The following is a 26794-nucleotide window of genomic DNA, read 5'->3' on the forward strand; positions in this document are numbered from 1 at the left end:
TTTAGAGATGAGGTAGGTTGGTGAGGATTTTTAGAAAGGTGGAAATGGTAGTTAAGAGAAGATTTCCAGAAGGAGCAAGTTGACAGTTGCTCTTTCTTGGTTTGGTTAAGGATCTCCTTACAAGACAATGGGGAAAATGATTAAAAGAGAAGGTAGTCATTAGTAAAATACCATCTTGCTCATTATAGCTCTTATGTGACCAGGTTCACTTTTAGGGCAGACTTTTGAAATTAGCCTGTCTTGTGATCCTTCTAAGGTGTACAGGTTTCTGGAATTTACTTTTCCTTCATTGTCATCATTTTCTTTCTCCTTCTTAAAATAAAACTTATTGTCCTAGGATTGTAAGAGGTGGTAAGAATCTCTGTGATTTCCAGTCATACTTGTCACATTTAGTCACAGTATCTTTTTGGTTCTCAGAAATAACTTTGAAATCTAATTTAAAAGTGTCAGTTGCTTTAGTGTAGTCAATATTGAAAGCAGGAAATGTGCAAAAGTCATGGGTCTCTTGCCTCCAATTTAGTACTCTGCGTTGTGAGATTTGATTACATAGTAGAAGTAGGTCTATAAAATTAGATGGTTGGCTACAGCTGCAGAAAGTTTAGTAATGTAAAGAAAACGTAGGTTCTAGGGCTTGTAGGAGTTTTCATGTCTTCAGTTCAGATGGGATATAGGAATAATGAAGGTTATAAGGTAAGGTCATAGATTTTATTTAGGTCATTTTGCTACAATTCTAGTTTGTCTTTGATTTTACAAGTATTAACATGCCATTAATAACTAAAACTTTTATAATTGTAGTTTTAAAATATTCACCTGGTTCTAGACTGGTCTCTGCTGCTTAGTTGCAGTATAATCTTTAGCAGGTTACTACTTTTTCTCTTTAGGCCTCAGATTCCTCATCTATAAAGTAAGTATTAAAACTATCTAATACAGCAGTTGTGAGGATTGAAAATAGGTATTTATATTTAGCACAGTGCCTGGAATACATAAAAAGTGCTCATGAATTTAGCTCTCATTATGCTAAGCTTGCAAGTAAGCTTTAGCTTAATCCTCTAGCTGTGATCTAAGAGCATTTGTTTTTACATTCTGTGTCCTACATTCAAGAGTAGATTGGAGAATGGAAGAGATCTTTCATAGCTAATGATGTCATATGGTTCCAGAGAAGAAAGATTTTTGATCTACTAGTTAAGACCATACTCTTAAAATGAAAAACAATTAGAGAGAATGTCTGGTTGGAAATAATATGTTTTCATTTGTCATTATAATAGGGTTGAGGTTTTTCATTGTTAGCAAAATAAAATGCAACATTGATATCTGGGAGCTAAGAATCATTCAGGTAATCCACAAAGACGGTTCCCCAAAATAAAAACAGTAGAGCCAAATTTAGGTAAAACAAATAATGTGGAAGAAAAGAAAGCCCAGGTTAGCTTCCTATATCTTTGTCACCCCACATACAATAAAATCTCATTCACATCACCTAAAGAAAAGAGAGTCTAAGTGTAGAATGTTAATTTTAGATTTTTTTAAATTTCAATTTTTATTTTATTGTGGTAAGAACACTGCCTTGGATTGAATGTTCCCCCAAAACTTGACCCCCACTGTGACAGTGATAAGAGGGTGGGAAATTATTTTGTGGGAGTTGAAAGGTGGGGCCTTGAAGAGTTGATTGGACTGTGAGGACTATGCCTACTGAATGGATTGATCCATTCACTGAATGATAAGTTAATCGATGAATGGTGGGGTGGGTGTGGTTCTGAGGGCTTAAAAAAGGAGAATGCATGAGAAGCTCTCTCTGTGCTTCTGCTGTCTCCTAATGTAATACCAAGTCACCACCAAAGAACATGCTTGCCAGATGTGTTCCCTAGACTTTGAACTTACCAGCCTCTGAAAGTGTAAGCGGTAAATTTTGTTTTCTTATAAATTACCCAGTTTTTCAGGTATTTTGTTATAAGCAACAGAAACGAACTAATACAAACACTTAACATGAGATCTACTTTCTTAGCAGATAATATACATTGTAATGTTGTGAACTATAGGTACAATGTTGCACAGCAGATCTCTAGACTTACTCATCTTTTATAACTGAAACTTTACCCCCATTCCCACCACCACCCAGCCCCTGGCAATCACTATTCTGCTTTCTGCTTCTGTGAAGTTGACATTGACTATTTTAGATATTTTATGTAAAATGGAATCATGCAGTATTTGTCCTTCCGTGACTGACTTATTTCACTTAGCTTAATGTCCTCCAGGTTCCTCCATGTTGTCACATATGGCAGGATTTTCTTCTTTTTTAAGGCTGAAAAATAGTCCATTGTGAGCATATCCCACATTTTCTTCATTCATCTGTCAATGGATGTGAGGTTATTTGCACATCTTCATCCTTATGAATCATGCTGTAGTGAACATGGGAGTGCTAATATCTCTTTGAGATATAGACTATTTTAAATAGTTTTTTTAAAAATTTAAATTGGTCTGTCATCGCAATCTAAGTGATTTTAAGTAGGATGCTATTTTATGTCAATGAGATATACTAATTGTTTTAATTCAGTTGTTCTAAGTGGGCTTAGTACCACCATTGTTTTTATCAACTGTATTTTCAAAGGTAAAGATAGGTTTCAGCCCAGCTATTTGAGTTGCTATTGATTTTTAAATTAACTGGGTTTTTTTTGTTTGTCTGTTTGGTCTTTTTTAGATAAAAGTGTTACTGTCTTTTTGACAAAAAAAAACGCTTGGGAATGCTCAGAAATGGAAGTACATGTGGTATGAGCTATTGATTACTGATGGCTCTTTTGACATGATAATAGTCTAACTTTAAAACTGAAATGCCTTTATGATATACTGTGAATGAGCTCAACCGCTCTTCATCAATAATACAGCACCTTCAAAATCCAGATCAGATAGCTCCTTATCCATGATCAGACTTCGTCCCCAAGCCATAAGTAATCCTTTTCTCCTTTGGATTCCAATAGCATTGTTTATACCTCTTTTTGTAGTTATAAATTGGCCCTTGAAATATAACTATTCGTATTTCTTTTTCCCTAATAAAGTATAAGTGCAAACTGTTAAACATTTAGATAAACTCAACAGGTAACTTTTTGAATATCTACTTCATCCAAAGTACTGTGAATGAGCATGAATATTACATGGTTCTTGTCCTTGTCATTTTATTCCTCATAGTGCCTGGTCTCCCTCTTGACTTTTTGCTCTTATATCCCACGATACTCTCTTTTTTTCCTTCTACTTTGCTTGCCACTATGTCAAGCATGTTTTGTCTCTTCTTCTAACAGACTTATGAATAATAAAGATGACTGAGGCTTATTGCTGAACTCTCTTTTCTTTTCACTACACACTCTTTCTAGATGATCTCATTTATTTTCATGCATCTAGAATATCATCTTTGTGTCAACAACACTTGATTTTATGTCTTTAGTCCAGATGCTTCTTCTGAACCTCAAGTATTTCAGTTGCCTTTAGCATCACAAAAGTAAATGTCTTGAAGAAAGTCCTTTACTTTTTTCCCCAAAGTTGGTCCCACCCCAGCCCCCCAGAAAAGCACCTTCATCCACTCAGCTGGCAAGCCAAAGTCCTGAAAGTGATCTTTGACACATCTTCTCCCCACCTTCCACATTGAGTCCATTACCAAGTCCTGTTGATTCTGCCTCCAAAATATATCACTCCTCTGGGCTCTGGGCTCTGCTCTCTGTAGCACTGCGTACACACCAACTCACAGTGCAGGCATAATGCCCCCCTTTGGACCCTCTGATGCACTCACCATGGAGTTGTCACAGTGATCATTTAAAATCACAAAGCAGATCATGCTTTAACACCCTACCTTGATTCTCATTGTTCTTAGGATAAGATTTAGAAATCATTGACATGGCTTGAAGACTCTATATAATTGTGCCTTCTTCTCCAGTCCCATCTCATGCTACCCCCACCCTCTGTAATACTTTAAATTCCAGAGAGTGGTTGAGTCTTGCCCCACCCTCACCCCTTTAGGGTTTTTGCACAAGCCCTACCTTCTGAGGACCCCCTTCTACCAAATGAACCTCCACTAACCCCCTCTGTCAACTTAAACATCATTTCCTTTGACAGGCTTTATCCAACCCCTTAGACTTAAGTTAGGTCCTGTCCCACATGTATATCTCAAAGTTTCCTGGACTTTTTCTTTATAGCACCTCTGGTAATTGGTAAGATTGATTTCATTGGATGATTATTTTCTCTATATCTTGCTTCTCCATTGTTCTATACGATCCATGAGGTCAGGGATTATGTCTGTTTTGTTGACAATTCAGGCCCAGGACCTGACACATAGTGGAGAGTCAATAAATATTTGTGGAATGAGTAGAATAAATAAGAAAAGTTAGAAAGTGGACTAAAATAACTGTATGACAGAATACATTTAAAACTTCAGGCTATAAATTAATATATGGAAATAAGTTTCTGACCCCTTTGTGAAGAACTTTATTAGTTCATGACTAAACCAGGTATGTGCTGTTTTCTGATCTGTCAATTTTTAGTATTATTACAAAAGAATATATTTGGCAATAATAAGAAGATATTTTTTATTAGTTTTGATCCCATGCTGTTTGCCTGATACTATTCTAGACACCTGGGATATAGCTGGTGTGATGCTGTTTACTTTCCCATGGAGAACAGACAGTAAAAAAGTACACAGAAGATTTCAGCTCTTGGAAAGTACTGTGAACTAAGTAAAACAGAGTAATGGCATGGGAAGGGTGGTTAGAGAAGTCTTATTTGAAAAGATAACGTTTGAGCTAACACCGGAGTGACAAGGAGCCCACCACTGGAGATCTGCTAGAAGAGTCTGTCAAGCAGAGAGAACAGCACAGGCAGAAGCACTGAGTCAGGTTCCACCACGCACATTTGAGAAACGGGTGGCAGATGGTCCTAGAGCACAGCTAATGAAGGGGGAGTGTAAGCTTATAGAGCTAGAGATACCATGGCTTGAAGTTCTGACTCTGCCCCTTGTTGGCTGTTTATCATGAAGTGGAGATCATGGTGATGTCCAGCTCATAGGAATATTGTTAAATAAGATAATGAAGGTGAATAGCAATAATAATGTACATCATTGATAATTTAAGCATAATTTAATATACCTTCTGTAGAATTTATGTGAAGGAGAAACTGGTAAAATGAATATTACTTTAACTAATGGCTTTGTTTATATGTTTCATAGTTTATTAATTTATTACCTTTTGAAACAGTTTGTTATATAGCTAATTATTTGTAAACATTTACATCGATTTCTTATAAAAGGTTAAAAAGCTGAAGAGAGAACTCTCACAGATGAAGCAAGAACTACTCTATAAAGAACAAGGCTTTGAAACATTGCAGCAGTAAGTATAACAATACTGAAATTGACTTTAGAATAATTCACAGATCCCTAACTAATAGAACGAAAATAGAAGTACAGATTATATAAAAGATTTCTCAAAGAAACGTAAAGTAAAAAGCTCAAAGCTGTGCACCAAAAACCGAAGAAAACCCAATCAACCAACAAACAAAAAACTTGGGAAAAATCTATACACTTTGAAAAGGTCTGAAGTTTTAATTGATCTTTGGAGATCCAAAGAAATCAAAGTGAAAAACTTCACTTTGTCTCTTGGACCCCTGCCAGCCTCGTTGTGGTATAGAGCTCAGAGAACAGGCACAAGAGGTGCCTCTCCACATTCTGCTCCAGACACTGGACTGGGTGGGCTATCCTTTACCCCCTAAGTGGGCCTGCAGCTGCCCTGAGCCCTCGGTTGAAGGCCTCTGACTGCCCCTCTATCAGCCCCAGGGATGACCTAGAGTCTCACCCTGACTGATCTCAGTGGAGGAAGGGCTTGTTGGGATTGTCAGCAAAGGAGCTGGAGTATGTTCCTCATTTCCTGCTTTCCTTCTGTCCTCTCCAGTTCAGTGCTGAGGTCTGATAGGCCATTGGCATAGCTTGGGGCTGGGCCTGGTTAAATGAAAACATAGATGAAGGAAGGTAGCAGGATCTGGAAATCCCTGCCCCAACCCTGGCTGCTGGAAGCTACTGTTCTCTCTGTTAATGAGGCCCAGCCTAATCAAACCATGCCAAACACACCTGAGAAGTTCTAACTCCCCACCTCACAGGGTCTCGCATGGAAGGAAAGAAGCCTGTGATTTTCACACCCCTGTGACCTCAGAGAGGTGGAAAGTGTTATCCCTGAAAGGCATTCAACTGCTTTTTATTTCCCTCCTGCATGGTGCAGGGCTTGGAGCAGTATTTCTAGGGGTTTCCCTGGTCAGTTTTATGTTCAGGCAGGTTTCATGTTCTTCCTGGCATTTCCCTCAGTAGCACCTCACAAATACCAAGCTGGTTTCAAGAGCCTCCTCTGTGCAAAGTACCCAGCTGTGTTCCTTTTCCCTGTGAAATCCTAGTCCGCCTTCTGCTCTTAGGAAATTTGGGACAATATAAGGCAGCAAAGCATTATCCCCTTTAAAGATCCCGTGCATCACAGCTCAGGCAAACATAAGCTGATTGTTCTGTACGTTTGGATGATGAGTTATATCTTGAGATACCTGTCACTGCTCGTGACCACCAGTCAGGCACATGACTTTAGTTATAGACATTTGCTTTTATGGCTTGGTCTTCTTTTTTGTCTACTTGCCTCATGTAATCATGACCCTGATATTCCTTCAGATGCTCCCATGTAGAGCTTCTAAACCTGATTGCATATTAGAATAATCTGGGGAGCTCTAAAATAACACCTGTTTCTTGTTTCCATCCCGGGCGTGGGAGGGTTCTTCAAAAAGTTCACAGTTGTACTGGCCAGCCACCCCCCCCCAAAAAACAATTTTTCATAGAAAGATTTGTATTATGTTTTAATCATATTTTTTTCATGAACTTTTTGAAGTACCCTCTTATTTTATGAGATCCTGGGTGGTTCTAAAGTATAGCCATGTTCTAAGAACTTTAGCTGGTTGCAGAGCTCCCCTAAAAACCAAGCAGGCCTAGAATGACATAAATGTGTTATTTAATAATTGTCTATCAGTATAACACAGGGCTTTGTGGTGGGGGTGGGGAGAGAAAACAAACTTTGAAGAGTACCACAAAATGTTTAGCCATATAAACATTTTTAAGGCACATGAAATTATAACTCACGTTGCCACCCAGAATGAAAGGTTAGCTAAACTTACTGTTTTTGTTATGTTGATATAACAATGCTGTATTGTTTTAAAGCAGTTTGCTTGCAAGCAATTTTTATAGGAATTTAAGGCATGTTTAAGAATCTGTCAATAACATTCCACAAGAAAACAATAGACATTTGTTGTAGAAATTCAGACATTCTCTTGCAATGATTCTAACCCCTTGAACCAAGAGCAGGAAGATATGATATCTAACATCAGAGACCTCTCCTGTTGATCTTAACTGTAGACAAAATAAAGCTGTTTTCATTCAAATGTTAACCACCATACTACTATAACACTGAATGATAATTGATTGAACCCAGAAACCAGACTTTTTAAGAAACCACATTCCTGATACTATAAAGGGACTTTTATTTGTGGCTGTGACAGAAAATACTTTTCAGTAAAAGATTTAAATAGAATCCCATTGCAGACTTTGTGACTTTTTACTTATTCACAAGGGAATGGAATATTTTTGTTGAATCTGGAGTTATAATGTAATTTAAACTTGGACTTTCATTCCACTTGGTATAATAGTTTAATGCTGGGCAAACAAATACAGTTTTGTTCTCTACATTATTCATTTCAGGTTGTGGTTCCAAATTTGACTTTGGCCTAACCCTAACCAGTAGTGTAGCTTATGTGTAGATGCACACCAGTAAGATGCATCTTTCCTCTTGCCGCCTCCAGTGTGCACTCAAAATTGGAAAGTAGGAAGTGATGAAACACCCGCAAGCCAAAAGCATGTGCAGATTCTGAGAAGATTTGGTTCTGGGAGTACACATTTTCCAGAGAATGTTTTCACATGAAAAGCTCCTTCAGAAGAGACTAAGATAAAGAGTAAAAATTAATTGTAGGGTACACAGAAGCCAAAAACTTTAAGAAAAAAAAAAAAAGGTCCCTGGACTGGCCAGCCACTAAAAAAGAAGGTACTTCTCAAATTAAGAACAAAAAGTGCAGTACTTTTAAAAGTCAGCAAGTAAAGCTCTTATTTTATTATGTTTTATTTTATGGTCAGTTAGGGTTAAAAGAAAGAAAACGTGGAAAATAAAAAGTTGAGCAAAAAAAGGAGAAATATGGACGTAAAGGAAAAAAGTGACACTTAAAGTAGAAAAGTTTAAAGGAGGCAGAAGAAAGGGAAAAAAGAACAAAAGGGGTTCCGTGGTGGAACTTTGTTTTTTGGGGGCGGCTTTGGCTCTACGGGGATCCGAACCCCTTGACCTTGATGTTATATATAATACAGTGCTCTAACCAACTAAACTAACTGGCCAGCCGTTCATGGTGAGTGTTGAGTTGAGATAGCTTGTTCTTCATATTCATATTTAGCATTCAGTTGAGCAGTGGATAGCTGAGAAATTTTTATTTATTTTTAAAGTTCTCTGAAATTTAAATGAGCAGGCTTTAACTATTCCTGCTTGTCAAATGTTAAAGTTTGTTTATGAAAATGGTTTACCTGCTTTTATTGTCAAATGCTAAAGTTTATTTCTAAATTAAAATTTTGTTTTACCATTAAATTATGAAGATTTTACAAAAATAAGAAGAAATTACTCAAGCTTTAGAAATTCACCTTGACACAGTTTCAAATCTGTATTACTGGTTTTGTCATGAAACCTCACAGCTTTTTTTGGTTTGTTTGCTTTTTAGTTTAAAAATGCTGCGTTTGAAAATGCCAAAATGCTGTATTTGGAAACAGCATTTCTTTTATTTACTAAAAGCTTTGAGTTGACTAAGTTTGTGGATATAATACTCAGGGGAACCAAAAATTTCATTGATAAATCCCTTCTCAAATAAATGGGATTAACCAATATTCAAAGTACTTCACTGTTCCCATCAAATATTCTAAATGTAATAGTCATTGAGCCCCAAGCCTGAGTCTGTTATTTTAGGATAGTTGCCCTATTAGCTAAGTGTTTATGCAATTTAGGGGCTAAATTTGCATACAGTTTCTGGCTTCAGTTTCTTCATTTGGAAGAAGGCCCACTAGGGGATCTCTAGGGCCCCTTCCCATCCTGAGAGAGAGAGAGAGAGAGAGAGCGTGTGTGTGTGTGTGTGTGTGTGTGTGTGTGTGTGTGTGTGTGTGTGTGTGTGTGTGTGTGTGTGTGTGTGTGTGTGTGTGTGTGTGTGTGTGTGTGTGTGTGTTTTAATTCTGTGACTTCCTTGGTTGTTGCGTATTGTTAAATGACCTTATGATCAAGTTTATTTTATTTTCTCAGGTTCCTTAAGGCTTTAAGTTTTTGTTCTGCAGCATAAAATATATACTAAAATAGTATTTGGGAAATACAAATCATCTTCAAAAAGTTCATGGAAAGATTTGTATTCTCTTTTAATTCCATTTTTCTGTGAACTTATATAAAATACCCTCATATATTATCCATAAACTGCACTTTTTTTTTTTTTTTTTTTTTTGGTGGCTGGCTGGCATGGTGATCCAAACCTTTGACCTTGGTGTTATCAGCACCATACTCTACTGAATAAGCTAACTGGCAAGCCCAAACTGCACTTGTTTGAGTAAACTTTATTTGGAAGAATGATTAAGATGGCATTGTTTTGTTTCTTTCAGATTACACCTTCTACATTGAAAATAAATATTAACTCTTAAATGTTTTAAACCAGATGAGTTTAGAGTTTGTTTTCTCCAATTTAGCAGGTGCTATTTCTCTGGAAGTCTGTGGGTAAGACCACAAATATGTCTGAGAACATGTATAGAGTTGTCGTCTGAGTGGGGCAAAGACAGAGCAATAGTTTCCAACAAGCAAACCCAATTGTGTTCATAACGAATCCTGGACAGCATAAGTAGTAGCTGGGAGAACCAGGAGAGTGATTGTGAAGAGAATGTTAAACTGTTTTTTAAAAATAATTGGGTGGTTTGGTTAGGCCCTTCAAACCCGAAGAATTAGGTTACACAAAATCCTCTAACCTAGGATGACAGTATCAACACATCTGCCCTCTTATTCTTAAATTTGAACTCATTCAGCAAGGCAAGCAATTTTATCTCAATTCATAACTTTTATAAAAATACAATATAAGAAACTTACCAAACAATTCAAATATGATAGGATACTCACTAGTAAAAGTAATAATTTATTTATTAATCATTTATTAAGGGCCCACCAAGCTGCAGGCACTGTGCTAGGTTTTGCAGACATTATGTCAAAACATTATGTAAAATTAGGTGGCAGTTTATTAGTACTTTTGTCCTTCTGCTAAAGCATTTACCTGTGTCCTTTACCTTTCTCAAGGTTAAGGTCAGGATCAGCACTTGATGAGATTTGGGTTCAGCCAGCAGTGGAATCATCCACACAGATTGAAGACAAAAAAGACATGTATTTATTTGAGCCTTAAAGTGATTAAAAATGGACAGGGCAAGAGGTGTGGGCTGGAAGAAATCTTAGCTAGACGTGATTAAAAGAGAAAAGAGGACCAACGATCAGCCTGAAAGGATGATACTGGTAAATGAGTGTCAAGAAGTAAAATAATCAGCCAACTAAGACGATCCAAAAACCAGTTTCTCCTGTCTGTTTAACTTGTACTTTGTCGTTCTTTGATATTTTTCTTTTTTTTTTTTTCCTCTCTCTTTTAACAGAATTGATAAAAAAATGTCTGGAGGCCAGAGTGGGTATGAACTTAGTGAAGCCAAAGCCATTCTAACTGAACTAAAATCTATCAGAAAGGCTATTAGCTCAGGAGAAAAAGAAAAACAAGATCTGATGCAGGTACGTTATAGAACTACTACCCTCCAAGTCCCCAGAAACTCTCCTTGAGGCACAAGTTCTCCATCAGAGTCTAGATGACTCTTTATTGCATCTGCTCCACTCATACAGAACTTGCCCCATAAGAGATAGTTACAGCACTAAGGCAACCTGGCTGCCTTGGAGGAGAACAGATTGGTTCCAAGCTTCTGATATGCATGATGGAAGGCAGGCTTTGGATGTCCTTTGAGATAGTGGGTGGTAGGTCTTGAAGCCCATATGCGGAGATTAGCATCTTGGCACATCGTGAAACTCACTGAAAACTTCATGAGGGACCCAGATAAGCAGGGTTCTCTAACCCAGTGATTCTTAGCCCAGGATACATAAAGAGTATGTCATCCATCATCAGTAGGTAAAGGGTATGTCTTTTGGGGGCGAGGCTCTGAGGAGTTTAGAAAAGCTTATTTCTGATGCAGGTGATTCTGAAGTCCTAGCTAAGGGTGGGGTAGGGGCTGTTGACCCAGCTAGGGAATGCATATACAGTTGACCTTGGAAGGCTGTCAGATATTGGTAGATCCCCTTGTTATATCTGTACAGATCTCAACTGGGTGTTAACTCTCAATGATACAGCCTCATGTGTAGAAAAAATATCTGTACTTATCAGATATAGTCAAGTTTTTTTTAAGGGTGTCTCTCTTCCTTCTCTTCCCTTTCCTTCATCCCATAATTATCATAAGCACTAAGAAATCTTAGTCCAGACATTTGGTTCTTTACCTAGCTGAGTAAGTATTTAGTCTGAATCTTTGGGGAAATGTTAGAGCCAATGGTGATGTTTGCATTCTTAATAGATCTTCTGTGTTTAAATACTATATTCAACTACTTCATATTGGCTTTCAGAATGTTAGTTGAATATAAATATTCTTGGATCCACATATTTTTGCATGCTGGGAATTTTGGAATATCTTGCACGAAGAGATCTGATAGAAAAGACAACAGTAATAATAGCAAATTCTTATAACTACCGACTTTGTGCCAGACACTCTTCTAACTGCCTTGCATATAAATAGTTCACTTAATCCTCACAAAAACCCCTAAAGGTAGTCACTATTATTGTCCTCAGTTTACAGACAAGGAAATTGCAACACAGAAAAATTAAATAAGTTAAAGTCATACAGCTGGTAAGTAGCAGGACTGGGGGTCAAACTCAGGCTGTCTTGCTCCAGAATATGTGGTTTTATATATATATATATATATATATATATATGTAAAACACATACAAGACTTTAATTATATGTATTTTGTTTTTGTTTCACAATTATCCTGCTGGATAGATCTGTAATTCCTGAAATGCACATAATAGGTCTTTTAAAAAAAGTTAATGGAACTTGAACAAATTTACATTGGAACCTTATAATTCAATAATTTTAGATCATCTTTGATCCTTCCTGTTTGCATTTATACACAGACCAGATTAAATTAAAAGATTAGATTCCTTTTCAATTACTGAAGTACGTAGAATAGTTAATTCGTAGAAACAGAGATTGACGATAGAGCTGGAAGAGATATTAGATATTTTCTGTGACTTTCAAACCTGTTTGACCACAGTAAGAAATATTCTACATCAAAACCCAGTAAAATTATTGTTTGTACCTATGTAGATACACACACACTCTCTCCCTCACACACATACTCACACACTCTCTCTCACACTGAAAACAAATTTCATAGAAATATGCCTACTCTTAATACTGATGATGTACTTTGATTTTATTTTCTGGTATCTTCTATTTCATTAAAAACATACTAGTCAGTGTCTGGCTGGTTAGCTCAGTTGGTTAGAGTGTGGTGCTGATAACACCAAGGTCCAGGGTTTGATCCCTGTAGGCCAGCTGCCCCCCCCAAAAAGCCAAAAACAAACAAACAAAACCCAAAACATGCTAGTCACAACCTACTAAATGGGTTGAGTGTGTTGTCATAACACATAAGATTAAAAAACACTAATCTTTTCACTTTATACATGAAAAAATAGAAAAGACTTGTCCAAGTCCACTAAAAGATTTCTTTGTTCTTTTCTGTAATATTACTATTTGATGTGACTATTTAAGTTTTATCTCTCTTGAATATACATTTTGTATAAATATCCCTTTCAAAGAAAATAGAGGAGGTTAAGTAAAAGACAAATACCACCCCTCTGATATTTTTAACTCTTTATCAAGAAAATTTTAAATATAATGATTAAACATTGATTCTTCTTGAGGTTGATAATGGTTTCTTATCATTTTTATTAGTATTACTGTAGGATTTGCTTTTTTTTTAAAATTTGAGCAGTTTAGATAAGATTTTTCTTTTTAATACCTTCACTTGCTCACATCCTTCCTCTAAAGTAAACCTGATACATTACACCAAGGTGCTGACATTAGGTACATTGACATTTGCTTGTTCACTTTACCAAACTAAATGTGTCACCATAGGGAGTGCCATGCAGTGGACACACAGATAGAGTGGATTAAGGTCCGTGCCACTCATTAGTGACTTCTGGGCCTCAGTTTCCTAATCTCTAACATTAATGTGAGTTAAATAATCTCTTGGATTCTGTCCAGATGTAAAATGGCATAAGCATAGAAGTCTTCTAAGTAGGAAGTTGTCTTACTACATCTAAAATGAGAGATTGTATTATAGATATTTAGTGTTTCTATAATTTCTATTGCCTAACTTCAGTGTTCTAATTGAAATAAAGATTTCTTCTTAATGAAATTTTAAAAAATAAGAAGTGAATGCATTAAATATGAAGATATCATTATTCACAGTCTTGGGAAAGGTAAGATAACCTGTTTAATATGATCTCAATACTTCCAGAGTCATGTGTTTATGTGCAAAACTGTATTCTACTCTTATTTTTTCAATAATATAAAGTGTTAAGTACCTACTAAAATAAAGTAATTGTTTTTTCCATTGAGATTAGCTCTTTACATTAATTTTACCTGGTGGGGCAAGGTTGTCCTCTTCCACATTAAGCTTTATGAAATACTTTGTATTTCCTGAACAGAGTCTTGCTAAGCTGCAGGAGCGATTTCATTTGGATCAGAACATTGGAAGATCTGAGCCAGATTTGAGATCCAGTCCTGTGAACTCTCATTTATCTCTCTCCAGACAGACCCTTGATGCCGGGTCACAAACAAGCATTTCTGGAGATGTAAGTTATTTATGTCATAGGGGTGGCCAAGTGCTGTCCTCGGTAGGCCTTAATTACAACGTGGATGGTAACCGGAACAGGAACTAGATGTGTGGTTTGGATTCTGCTGTGTACATTCAATGTTTCATTCTAATGAGATTGGTTTTAAAAATCATAGTGTTATCTTTTCTGTCTAGGTGCCACGCATATCAGAATTTGTCCATACGAATAGCTTTGTTCAAAATTTCTCACACTATTTCTTCAGAGACACTAATAAAAAGCTAGAGACACAGGAGAATTTAACTTTTTCCTGTTAAATGTACAGTCCTGGAAATTCAGGTTCTTTCAAATAAACATCAAGGCTAGTGAGAAACAAAATATATACCTTTTAAAACTAACAAGAAAACTTGTTTTGTAAATCCAAAGTTGATTATACATATTAAAGTGTTTAATTTATGATTAATATCTGACATTTGAAAATATTTAATGTGGCTTGAATATTATTAACTATTTTGCCTTCTCTTTTTGGGATGTCATTAGCAGGTATTTACTTTTGAATAACTTCCCAGTTATTTTCATATTCTCATGCTTCTTTGAAGTATGTGCTATGAAAGTAAAACAGGTAGAGATCAACAGTAGGGCTTACGTGTTTGAAAATTAATTGTTGAAGTTATTTAGTTTATATTTTGTACAGCCGAAAGCTAAATGGTGGAAATTTTAGCTCATAAAAGCAAAGAAATTAGTTCCAGTTCATAAATTTTATTGACCTGTACACCCTTCATAAACTCTTAGACACCAGACACATTTACCTGATATTTTTTGTCTTGAATTTAATGTGTGGAGAAAGTGATGTTAAAGTCTTTGAAAAACAGACAACCTCAAATTAAAAGAAATGTTTTGCCCCTACTGTGACGATAAAGTAAGTTCCTTTTTAAGCTGTTCTCTCCCAGTTTCTGTATCATCTTCTTTAGCTTTCCAATTACTTGTACTTCCTAGAAACAAAAGCAGTTTACTTCATTCATTAGCAGAGTTAATTGACTTTTTTCCTTTTGTTTTTTACTAGATTGGAGTGAGAAGTAGATCAAATTTAGCTGAAAAGGTCAGGCTGAGCCTACAGTATGAAGAAGCCAAAAGAAGGTAATCACAGAGAAGCTGTTTTGTTCATGGTCAGCAGCCTCAAACATTATTTTCTTTTCCAGAGTTAATCTTTACTCCTATGGTGACATCTGCTGGTCACTCCCCATACTTTCTACCAAGGTTACCCTTGTTTTTTTTTTAGCATATAAGGATTGCTTCCTCTCTTACCTCTCTTTCTCTTTCCCCCTCCCCTCAAAGCTGAGGAACAGGGAGAATTAATGGGGATGTTTCTCTTCTGGAAAATAAAAAAAAAAAGCTTTGAGCTTGTGCAATACTTACTCCCAATTAAAAGTGAGAAGATTGATTTCTCAGATGGAAACGTGATACAGTGGCTCAGGTACAGGACTTAATAGCTGTTGAGGAGTTCTGAGGTAAATGTCTTTAAGCATGTTCCTTTGCTTTGAAGCAGAGTCTTACTTCTAGTGTCCTTGAAGGTGCTGAGGTGTCTGTTCCGATTGACTTACTTCAGGGAGAAGAAAGAGGGAGTCTTAATTCTTTCCTTTACTTTGTCAACTCTTATTAACCTTTGTGCTATCTTTTTCTTACTCTGTGACTCTGCTGGGGTGAGGCATAAGAGACTTCATTGTCCTTACCTAGTAGATAGACTTGAATTGTTTTCATAATATAGAACACCTTACTTATTTTGAGAGAGAGGGTTAAAAATGCTATTAGTTTATTATGTCGGAGACATTGGGAGACACTGCGTTATCACCCTCCAGGAGGCATTTGTCACGTTCCTCCCAGGCGCATGAAAAGCTCAGCTGAGAAGCTGCTAGAGGGTCATGGTTTCATTCCATAAGGAAAACCATCAGATATTGAAGTGTATCCATTATTATAGATGATAATAATTTAAAAGTAATTGGCCATAGTTCTTAGAGGTTATCTGACTTTAACAAAGTAAAACAAATGTGATATTTTCCTCTGTGTAGCCTGTGTTCCTAATATTACTTGGTTGTTCAATTTACTGAAAGAAACCTAAGCTCTGTTTCACAAGTCATTAAACATGTGAACTTGAGCAAGTCACTTAGTCATTCTGAACAGTTTACTCAGCTAATTTTAATGCCTTTGAATTTTCCCTTTGAAATTTTAAAATTCAAATTTCTTGAGGTTAAGAAACATGTTGTATAGTTTATTATCTCCTCCTCAGTGCCCAGACTGGTGCCTTGCCTTCAGTCAGTACTGACCGATTTGTGGTTTGTGGGCCGGTGATGTGCAAGCTTCTGGTGGATGTCACTCAGGTTGTCTTGCTGTGAGCCCACGTGCCAACCCCAGCAGCCAGAACTCCTGGGTTCTGCTGTGGACAAAGCTCAGGATTTAGGTCTGATTTTCTGAAGGAGAATGGCCATAACTCAGAATTAATCTCAGAGAACCAGGCATTGTGCTCTTGGATTCTTTTGGGCTTCACTCTGCTTCATTCCCTCTGATCAGCTTGGGCTTTTGCTTTACTTTGACTAACAGTTAATTCCACCTGGAACTCATACGGCATTTCTCTTCCTAGGTGCTCCAAAGTCGTCTTCATATTCTGTTCCCTATATTTGGCATACCCTTTCTAAGATAAAATTCAGGACCTACCTAATGCATGATCACACAAGGAATAAATAGGTGCCTTTTGTTCCTGCATTATGTTGTTGCTCCCAGTTCAATTGGTTAATTTGATCACATAAAACTTAAGATGTTGACCTTTCCCATTTGGGTGCACTGCTGTACCATTTGGGGCTTTATTTTAAAGTTACTTGTGATGCTGACAAGAAAGTAAATCTCAGGGGCTTGTGTATATGTTGAAAATGTGTTTTCTTCCTCAATTCTGAGTAAAGAGGTGGGTTGTATTTCTCTGAAACCTATTTTCTCCTCCAGCCTTTGTTTTATGTACTTAATGAAGCTAATAATATCATGCTTATTTAGCATTTTGATGATTAATTTTCCAGTACTTCAAGATAATTGTTTATGGTTTTGTGGTTAAAGCTGAAGAATAGCCGATGTTACATCTATGGAAATCGGAAGTATACTACTTATGCAGTTCTAACATAAGATGGCAATTTTATTTTTAAGTAAAATAAGAAAAAATGGCACAAGGATCAGGATCTGATTCCATCTTTGTTCCTGATTTTGTTTTTTGTTCACTTTTTTTCTTCCCTCCTATAATTTCTTCCATCAAAAAGAGAAAAAAAAATCCCCCTTTTCTGTCTTTTTTACATTCTGGTGGATGCTGTAACAATCTCCAATTTTTGTAGGAACGTAGATTCCTTGTGCCAACATCAGTTGTGTTCATAGTTTACTTTGGTCTTGTGCGTGTGGTCAAAAGAGCCATGTGCCATTTACTTTGTAAGCAGTCCTCTTCACATTGCCACAGAGCAAGTTACTTGATTCAGGTGGTCAGGACATTCATGTTGAAGCAGAAGTTAGGTTAACTTTATCAATTACTGTGGAGTTCTAGACATAGTGAAACCTGAGTCAGGCAAAATTATGAAACCAGTGAAGTCTGCCTTTGGTGCTCTTTCCTCCTCCTCCTCTCATCCCTGTCCCCTTCACTTCAGCACCTGCTGTCACTCCAGTGGTGTTGTGCCAGCTGCCTGTGCTGGTGAAGGCCCACTGTGTGCCACTCACTCCCATACAGCCAAATAAATGTATACAGAGGACCCCCAGCTCAAAGGCAGTAACGTCTGAAGTGCCAGTGCAGCGGATGCTCAGCCAGTGCACGCACCGGTCCAGGCCCTGATGGAGAGTGGCTGGTGGTGGGAGGAGGCCAAGCCCTGCCCCATTCTCCTTGGAGATGGTAGGGCCTTGATGGGTTGACTTTGTTTAGTACCAGTTCGCCAAGACACTGCTCTCTTTTTTCCCCCTCTTCCTTCCCTAACTTGCTAATACCCTGGTCTCTGCCCAACTTGCCCTGGGGATTACCATTTTAGTAGTGGACAACATCTTTATCCTGAGGAATGAAATCTCTAATAATGGCATTCCACGTATCATTTACCTCTGTTTCTTAGAGGGAAGCCCTGTAGGTATCTCTCCCAGCACCTCACACAGGCAGTCACACAGCAGGGCTGTCCTGCCCATGGCCCCTGGAGCACTCTGTTTTTGAAGCTTCTGTGTACTTGACCTTTACCCTTTTGTCAGATAGGTAGATGTACTCACTCACATTTTAAAGGTGGGATAATGAAGCGGATGACAGCTGAGTGTGGTTTCAGGCTCAGACACTGGGTGCAGGGCTGCTGCTGTCACTCTAGCCTCTCCCCAGGGGGCCATACCCTCTCTGTAAGGCCCAGTCAGGAAAAGCTGGACAGCATTCGAACCCCTAACTTAGCCTGGTTCATATTTACCTTTCTCAGGAATTCTAATATGTGCATGCCTCTTTTATCTCTTTATTTTAGTATGGCAAACTTAAAAATTGAACTGTCAAAACTGGACAGTGAGGCCTGGCCTGGGGTGCTGGATATTGAGAAGGAGAAGCTGATGCTGATTAACGAAAAAGAAGAACTTTTGAAAGAGCTTCAGTTTGTCACTCCACAAAAACGCACACAAGATGAATTGGAACGCCTGGAAGCCGAGAGGCAGCGGTTGGAGGAAGAGCTGCTATCCGTGAGGGGGGCACCGAGCCGAGCTCTGGCCGAGAGGTTTGTTTTCCTCCTGGGAACAGACCTTGTGGTGTGCCTTAGCTGTTTGCCGTTTTCCCTGGGTTTGGAAATTGCATCTGTTCTTAGTGGACTGAGAAACAGCACAAAAGGACTTTCTTTCTGTAGAGCAATAAAGCACACTCTTATGCCCTGCAGTATCAGTTCTTCTCTGTTTGTTAGGAATGTGAAAATGCCTGTGACAGATGTTGAATGACTAAGGAATGTTGACATAAAACCAGGAATGCAGTCCATCATTGACCGAGTCTGATAACAATAGCTATAAACTACTGCACTCTGATAAGAAAGATTATCTAGACTGTTACAGCAGTGAAGCTTCCTATTCTGGGTTTTATTACCCACAAGAATGCAAAAGTTTATTGCTTTTCATTTCATAAGGAAAAGACAACTTGCTCCCTTTGATATTCTAACAGGTCACAAAATGTTCACTTGGATTTTGTCTATCTGTTGAAACCCTCCTCTGAAGCAGGTGAAATTGTAAAGGAAAATACTCTAAGCAATTTTCTGATCTTTCTGTGGGAACATGTAAGTTGACTATTTAATCTAAAAAATCTGGTTCTGTAAACAGATCAGCTGGAATATTAAGCAAGGAAACCGCTGTCAGTTTGACATAAACCTATCTGCATAGGGGCCCTATTTCCAGGCCCTGCGGGCTGATGTGTTCGGACACCTATTCCAGGATAGACTGGAGCCCTTTAGAACCTCTGCATATCCATCCTCAGGCCTGCAAGTAAGGAGCAGTGCCTGTCCTAAAATGACAGGAAGGAAATTCACATTGGTATAATTTCAAGGGAACTGGAAGTAAGTTTAAAATACCCAGCCATAATCCAGTTGCTTTTTTTTTTTAATTCTTGGCTTTTTGCCTTCTAATTCCTTGTCCTCAATAAATGTCTAAGGTTGTATGCCTGCATAATATCAAAACATTTTAAAAATGTAAGGAGGGAGGGAGGAAAAACATTTCTGATATTCCCAGTGAGGTATTGGCATATGGACTTGCCCACCCTGACTTTAACCATTTGGGGAGAGTTGACTTTTGTGAATTAGAATGTAGGTCAAGATAACATGTAGCTACAGCATTATAGCTTTGGGGAGCACGAAAAGGTATGAGAAGAAAAAGCCTCTTCAGAACACCTTCTTTTACAGTGTTAAATAATTCTCTTCATTGCCCCTGTATCCTCTTCCTTTCTTTCCCTCTTGCTCTGACTCCTTCGTCTAGTGGGCTGCCGTAAGGGTCAGCCTAAAATAGGTGTGAGCAAGGCTGCCAAGTAGGAATCCACCTGACAGAGATCAGAAGGCACAGGGAGTGAGGGTGAGAAGGCCAGGCAGAAGGAGATTCCTGAATTGCCCTGGACGTTATGTCTGTATTTGTGTGCCTTCATGGTTCAGGATAGAAGTTTCATAGTCATCAGTAAATATGATGAAATGGGTAGCTTTTGTGCGGCCCTTGTGTAAAACACCAGTGGTATTTTGTGTGTTGTGTAGCACTTAATAAACGTTATATGGTCGTACATGTCTAATGTGCCGAGTCCATCTCAGCCATTCTACTTTGTCATAGGCAAATCTGGGAAGGGCCTGTAAATAAGCCTTTAGATTTGTTCTGGGAAAGAGATAAAACACATTTGTTTGTTTGCTTACACCTTTTACAGGTGTGGTGTCTTGCTTGTCTTTTTTATTAGGGATAGAGCTTCCAAAGGATGGCTAATGAAGTAACATAGTAACATTAAAAATATAGTTTGTTCCTAAGTGCCTCAAGTTTAGCTTTTATGCTTTTGTTTGCACATACCTAATAACTGTCAAAATTCCAGCAGAAGCAATAGGCTTGAACTCATCAGGAAGAGGAGCTATCACATACTTATATAAAATAATTGCACGTTTAGTGAGATCCAGCCATGGGGTTTGTGTGATACGGGAAATAAGTAGTGTGAATATGCGCTCTAACTTGTGAGGCCTACATGGCCCTGTCTCCCATGACTGGATGTTAGCCAGAAGGGAAATGTATATATTTTATATTTATAATATGTTGACTTTCTCAATCGTTTAGAAGAGTCAAGTCATTTAGTATTCCAAATAAATGAATGCTAATTTTCTTTCCAATGTTTGTGGCCAAAGGTAAATCCCCATAATTATGTTGCAGTGAAAGGCTGAGGAACTGATACTTTCTTGCTTGACTAACTTAAAGTTTCCTCACTGCTGTCCTTGGGTGCTCAAAATGGCTCAGTATTTCACATGTTCAAACAAGCAGAACTACTGCCAAATTGAGCACTGAGTTTTTTATTTCCCAACTAGACACAACATCACAGGGCTTTGGGTTTTGTTGTTGTTGTTAATGGTTTTGCATTATTCGACCATACTCTGTCACGTTTTCTTACTCTTCACTCTTTATTGTTTCTTCCTACTATATGTGTATATTTCTACTCTGCTTGTTGCTGCTGTTGAACTGAAACCGGGTCCTTAGAAGGTAAGAGAATTCCTTTGCAAGCAGTGTATTTCTTCGGTGTTAAAGCGTGGCAGGAGGTACTTCTGGAAAGTAGGATTCACTGTGTGAAACTTAGCTTCATCCTAGAACAAATCATGCTCCACCAATACCAGATCCCTCATTTTCTTCTTGGTACCTACATGACTATCAAAGAAGGCTACTTGCTGCATTCCCCTCCAAATTTTCTTGTTTTCCATTTGTGTTGTGGGTTCTTCATTATTATCAGGGTGACCTATGGCAAGATTCTGAATCACTACTGAATTTTGGTCTCTGCAGGAGCTGAGCTGACATGAATTTTCAGTCACTATATGTGATCATACAGCCCCCAGCTCTGTTCTGTCTCTGCTGTACAGCAGTGTTACGAACTTGGCCTGATAGCAGTGACTGAGCTTGCCACCTTGTGATGGTAAAGCACGTCAGAAAATAAGAGATGCTGACTGTGAGAGATCAGGAGGTCAAAAGAGAAGTTGCTCTCATGTGAAAAAAGTAATGCCATTTAGGTCTTTTTACATGTCTTCCATATTCTTTCCATATACTTACTGAGATTCCTTAATCTCTGTGCTGTGCTACAGCTGGTAAGATCTTAACATTGCTCCTTATTTTCTCACAAATTTTAGGGGTTTTGCCTTGTAATTGCCAAGATGTCTTAATTGTTTCTTAATTATTTGCATGTTTTTGCTACTGCTTCTGAAAAATTTTTAAAAGCAAGGTGGGTAGGGATATAAGTGTCCTTTATTTTTTAATGGAAAAAGGACTTCTCACTTCTGTAGATGACATGAATTATTCTGTAGGTGTAAAGATGCAATGCTTTCTCCCTTAGGGCACCAGGGGCAGAGGTAGAAGGATGTGAAGCCCTTCGCATTGCAAAGGGCAGCTGAAAGGGTGGCATGGAGCAGCAGGACCAGGGGGAAGAATCTTTGAGGGGCCAGTTCAAAAAGAGTTCAAAAAGACCCGTTCTTACCTGAGAGACTAGAAGACAGAGCTTGGGAAATAGCTCAGAGAGATGCATATGCACCTTCTTGAAAGGGCTTATGTCAGCAGTTTCTTCCAACCCCTGTTCCAGAGGAAGGTGGTGAGGTTGTTTCCTAGGAAGGACACCTGGAATCTGAGAAAGACTTCCAGCTCTCACTCAGAGGCTCTGGTGATTACATGAGAGACAGTCTGCTGCCCCACCGGAAGGGTTGTGTGACTGTGGTGCTATGGCTACTGTCGCATCCTGCTCACAGCACCAATTGTCTAGCTATTAATCCTGTTCGTGACACCAATTGTAAAGCTAGGCAACCATGCTAGTTGTCCCAGCTCTTTTACCTGCTGGTAATCCTGTGCCGACTGGGCCAATTGTCGAGCTAAGGCTGGGTCTGGAGCTCCCAGACCCCTCAAGCCCATTCACAGACTGGGTCACAAACCCTTCACATGCCAGGCTGGGTCACCAGAACCCTCACACACCAGGTTGGGTCACCAGATCCCTTCACGCAGGTCTATGAGCTAGGTAACCGGCAAACAGGTCCTTGGAGCTGTAGGTTGGAAAGCGCAGCCGCTCACTGTGGCAGCCCCTGAGGCAGTCAACTCCAGCCAAGGTGGTGGCTCCGCAGGCACACTAACTCCGCCCACACACAACCCATTCACAGCAAATGCTGGGCAAGGTTCTGAACATCTGAGGGGCCCTGACCATTTTCCTATATTTTCCCAACAGTGACCCTCCCCAGTACCTTTGGCATGCTTCTCCCAGGGAAGATTTTATCTAGATATCAGTAAGAAGGAGGCATCGGGGAGGGCACCCGCTCTTCAAGCAGCCACGTAGAAGAGCGAGAAAGAACTAATGTCTGCCTTTTAGAGCCTTCCCAGCTGACTGGGGAACATGTGACAAGAGCACAGCAGCCAAATACCAGTAATTCAAAGTAGACAGATGCTACACTAGCCGCATCTGCATTATCACGTAGAGGGTGGGGCCAGCCTTTGTGACTGGGAAAGGAACAACACTGTATTTGAAATGTCAGTAGGAAACAAACCTTTCAGGACTGTATTCTAATGTCATATTGGTACCTCCTTAAAACACTAGAAAAAGCTTTCATTTTAATAAAAGCAGTATTTTGTTTTAAAACTTGGTTCAAAAGTGTTTCTTTTGTTTCAGGAGACATGGATTTTAGTAGAGTTTTGGGCTTTCTCCAGACCTTTGTGTACCTTCTAATTCAGTTAATCTACTTCGTATTAACTTTTTTCCTTGTCGAGTTTTTGTTTGTATTTGAGAGATTAAAAATAAGGACTGTGCTCCTTTTTAAAATACACCTTTGAAAGCTGTGAATCAAGAATTTATCATGCTTTGAAGTGTTAAAGGGAATAGCTAGAATTACTTTTTTATTTGAACATATAATGTAATTGTGCTGTTGACACATCAAAGGAATAGATAGGTACCGATAAATAAAATATGGGCATGTTTCCTTACTGCCTAAAACATACATAACATTTCAAAAGAGGTTGGAAATTAGGGAAATTTTATTTTTTCTCCAAAGAAAAGTGGCTAAATTTTATATCACCACCTTGCAGGGCATGCTGAGGCTTTGAACAAATAAGATTTGTTTTTATCGTCTGTAGAGCACTTTCACATACATCACTCCATTTGATCCCTTTTACAGCCTTACCAGGTAGACACAGGAGGATTATAATCACTATTTTACAGATGAGAAGGGTGAGACCCTTGCTTAAGTATACGCAGCTAGTAAGCAGCAAATCCAAGACTAGAAACCATGATGTGCTTTTTCACAGTCCCATTCTGCTGCTCCCTCGACTGCTCTGAACTGGCTTATTTCAGTGATGTCCAGGGACCTTCAGATGACATATTATGCTTGTGCACGCTCTTCGTTGCATAAACCCTGGGGTACTTGACATATTTAAAAGTAACTTATTTTTCAAGTATACAATTCCATAACACTCAATTTTTTAAAAACTCATCTAAAGTTTTGCAGTTGAATATGGATGAAATTTTGTGGTAGTCTGGTGCAGGTAATGTGCTGTAGCTAGGAAAGGAAGTCCCTCTTAGGTCTTCCTATTGTTTGAATAGTTATGCCCAAATTAACCCACAGCGATAATACAGACTAACATTTTCCTTAATCTCTAAAATTCTCAAGAAATTAGGACTGGAATTTTCATCACCAAATATTATTTTGTAACAACGCTTACTAAATTCAGAACTTAGGATGACCTTTTATAATTCTTTATTTTTACTGTCAAATATTTTAGTAATGTGAACCAGAGTTACAGACCTACATAAGGGTTCTATAGCCTTTGGTTAGGTTTTGGTTGTCCGTATTGTTTTCCTCCTCACTATTATACTCTCCTAACTAACAGGACCATATTCTTTACCCATTTAAGAAAATTTTAGACTAGCAACATTTTTAAATTCTCAGTATCACTGGAGATTGGGCATAAATCTGACCCTTCATTTAGGCTGGCTGGTGCAGGTCCACCTGTTGCCTCTTGCTGGTTGTCCTGTTTTCTCTCTGTCGAGTTCGTTTGGATCTCCCCCTCATTATATGTAATGTTGGTGTAATAAGAATCTTTCTTTTGGGCCGACCCCATGGCTCACTCGGGAGAGTGAGGTGCTGGGAGCACAGCAGCGCCAAGGCCGCAGCTTCGGATCCTATGATGGCCGGTGCACTCACTGGTTGAGCGTAGTGCGGGTGACACCAAGCCAAGGGTTACAATCCCCTTACTGGTCACAAAAAAGGAAAAAAAAAAAAAAAAAAGAAGAATCTTTCTTTTAGTTTTTGTGTTTTATCATAATCATTTGAAAATAAATTAATTTCTGTGTTTTTCTCTAGATTGAAATTGGAGGAGAGAAGAAAAGAGCTGCTACAGAAACTTGAAGAAACTACTAAATTAACTACTTATTTGCATTCACAACTTAAAAGGTAAGAATATTAGGCTCTCAAGAGGAAAATTTTTCTCTGACCACATTCAGGCATGTTCTCGTTCATCTTTGGTTACTTTTCACCTTATTTTCAACTATTTAACACTAAATAAAATAGTTATAGTAGACAATTAATATTTGAGTGATCAAATTTAAAGTCACATAGATTTTTTTTCATGAACCCCAAGGTCATATTTGGAGTACATTGGAAATATGTTGTAGGAAGAAGATAGATTTTAGCTATCAATACATACTTAGGAATATAATACATTTCTCTCATTACTCCATCTTTTAAAAAGGGAGGGTGGGGAAGATTCATCTAAAAATTGTTAGTCATAAATTTTCTTATGTTAGTTAGAAAAATGTTTACTCCTTACATTCATACGCAGAGAAGAGGAAAGGTGAGTGAACTCGGGCTTTTTGTGAACATTTTTGTTTTTACAAGCTTAGCTTTTTTTTTTTCTCTAAAGGGTTTTTTTGTTGTTGTTTTTTGTTTTTTTATGCAAAGTATCTACATTGACACTTTGTACTGTTCATTCTTTTTTTTTTTTTCCTCCCAATATTTTTTAATTGCAAGGTTGCTTCTGGATATCTATGCAGTAGACTTACCAATAATTACTTGATCCTTTCTTTTTTAAACTTTTACAAAGGAAGGATCATTTTTAACAAGAATAGAATTGCTCCTTAAAGAGTATTTGGAGAGAAAGGTTGAAAATGTTAGTGAATAAACATGGAAGTGTGTGGTATGATAGCAAGTTCCTCTGCCCCTGGTCATTGATTCTGTTCTTTGTCTGAAGGAGCTGGTAGGGGTTGTGATTGGGTTTTCCGTGTCATAATGGATTTTACAGTGTGTGCTTCTCTTCTCTCAGCCTGTCTGCCAGCACCCTGTCCATGTCTTCCGGGAGCAGCCTGGGCTCCCTGGCTTCCAGTCGGGGCTCTTTGAACACCTCCAGCAGAGGGTCACTCAACTCTCTCAGTTCCAGTGAGCTCTATTACAGCAGTCAGGGTGATCAGATAGACGTGGATTATCAGTATAAACTGGACTTCCTTCTGCAAGAGAAAGGCGGTTACATTCCTTCCGGACCTATCACCACCATTCATGAAAACGAGGTGGTCAAGTCCCCCGGGCAACCTGGCCAGCCTGGACTCTGTGGGGTGGCAGCCGCAGCAACAGGCCACAATCCTCCACTGACTGAGGCCCCCAAGTCTGTGACGTCCCTATCCTCAAGGTCCTCCCTTTCTTCCTTGTCCCCTCCTGGTTCTCCCTTGGTTTTGGAAGGCACGTTTCCCATGTCTTCTCACGAAACCTCTCTCCATCAGTTCACTGCTGACTTCGAAGACTGTGAATTGAGTAGCCATTTTGCAGACATTGGCCTTGGTGAAAATCAGATATTGCTGGATTCTGATTCAGGAGGAGCATCCCAGTCTCTTTTAGAGGATAAAGACCTTAATGAATGTGCTAGGGAACCATTATATGAAGGAAGTACAGGTAAATGGAGACCTTTGCTTTCATATATTCCCTCTTAATTATTTTTAGGAGAATGACTGGAAGGTTACTTTTTCCATATAAACAAATGGTAAGTCCTCTGTATTATTCCACTTCTGTTGCTTATGACAAAATAC

The 26794-nt window shown here is 38.4% G+C and overlaps 1 protein-coding gene across 1 annotated transcript in view; it reads left to right on the top strand.

The window, feature by feature from the left end:
- The window catches only part of WWC2 (WW and C2 domain containing 2), a 223341-nt gene that overhangs the window by 136876 nt on the left and 59671 nt on the right, over positions 1-26794 (top strand). The window contains exons 5-11 of the mRNA XM_063076826.1: positions 5281-5360; positions 10745-10874; positions 13897-14043; positions 15086-15159; positions 18528-18770; positions 25083-25172; positions 26041-26660. Of these exons, the coding sequence (XP_062932896.1) occupies positions 5281-5360; positions 10745-10874; positions 13897-14043; positions 15086-15159; positions 18528-18770; positions 25083-25172; positions 26041-26660 (1384 nt within the window). The remainder of the gene's footprint in view (positions 1-5280; positions 5361-10744; positions 10875-13896; positions 14044-15085; positions 15160-18527; positions 18771-25082; positions 25173-26040; positions 26661-26794) is intronic.

The sequence above is a fragment of the Cynocephalus volans genome, chromosome 13 (genome assembly GCF_027409185.1).
Source record: "Cynocephalus volans isolate mCynVol1 chromosome 13, mCynVol1.pri, whole genome shotgun sequence".
In the NCBI taxonomy this organism is placed as follows: domain Eukaryota; kingdom Metazoa; phylum Chordata; class Mammalia; order Dermoptera; family Cynocephalidae; genus Cynocephalus; species Cynocephalus volans.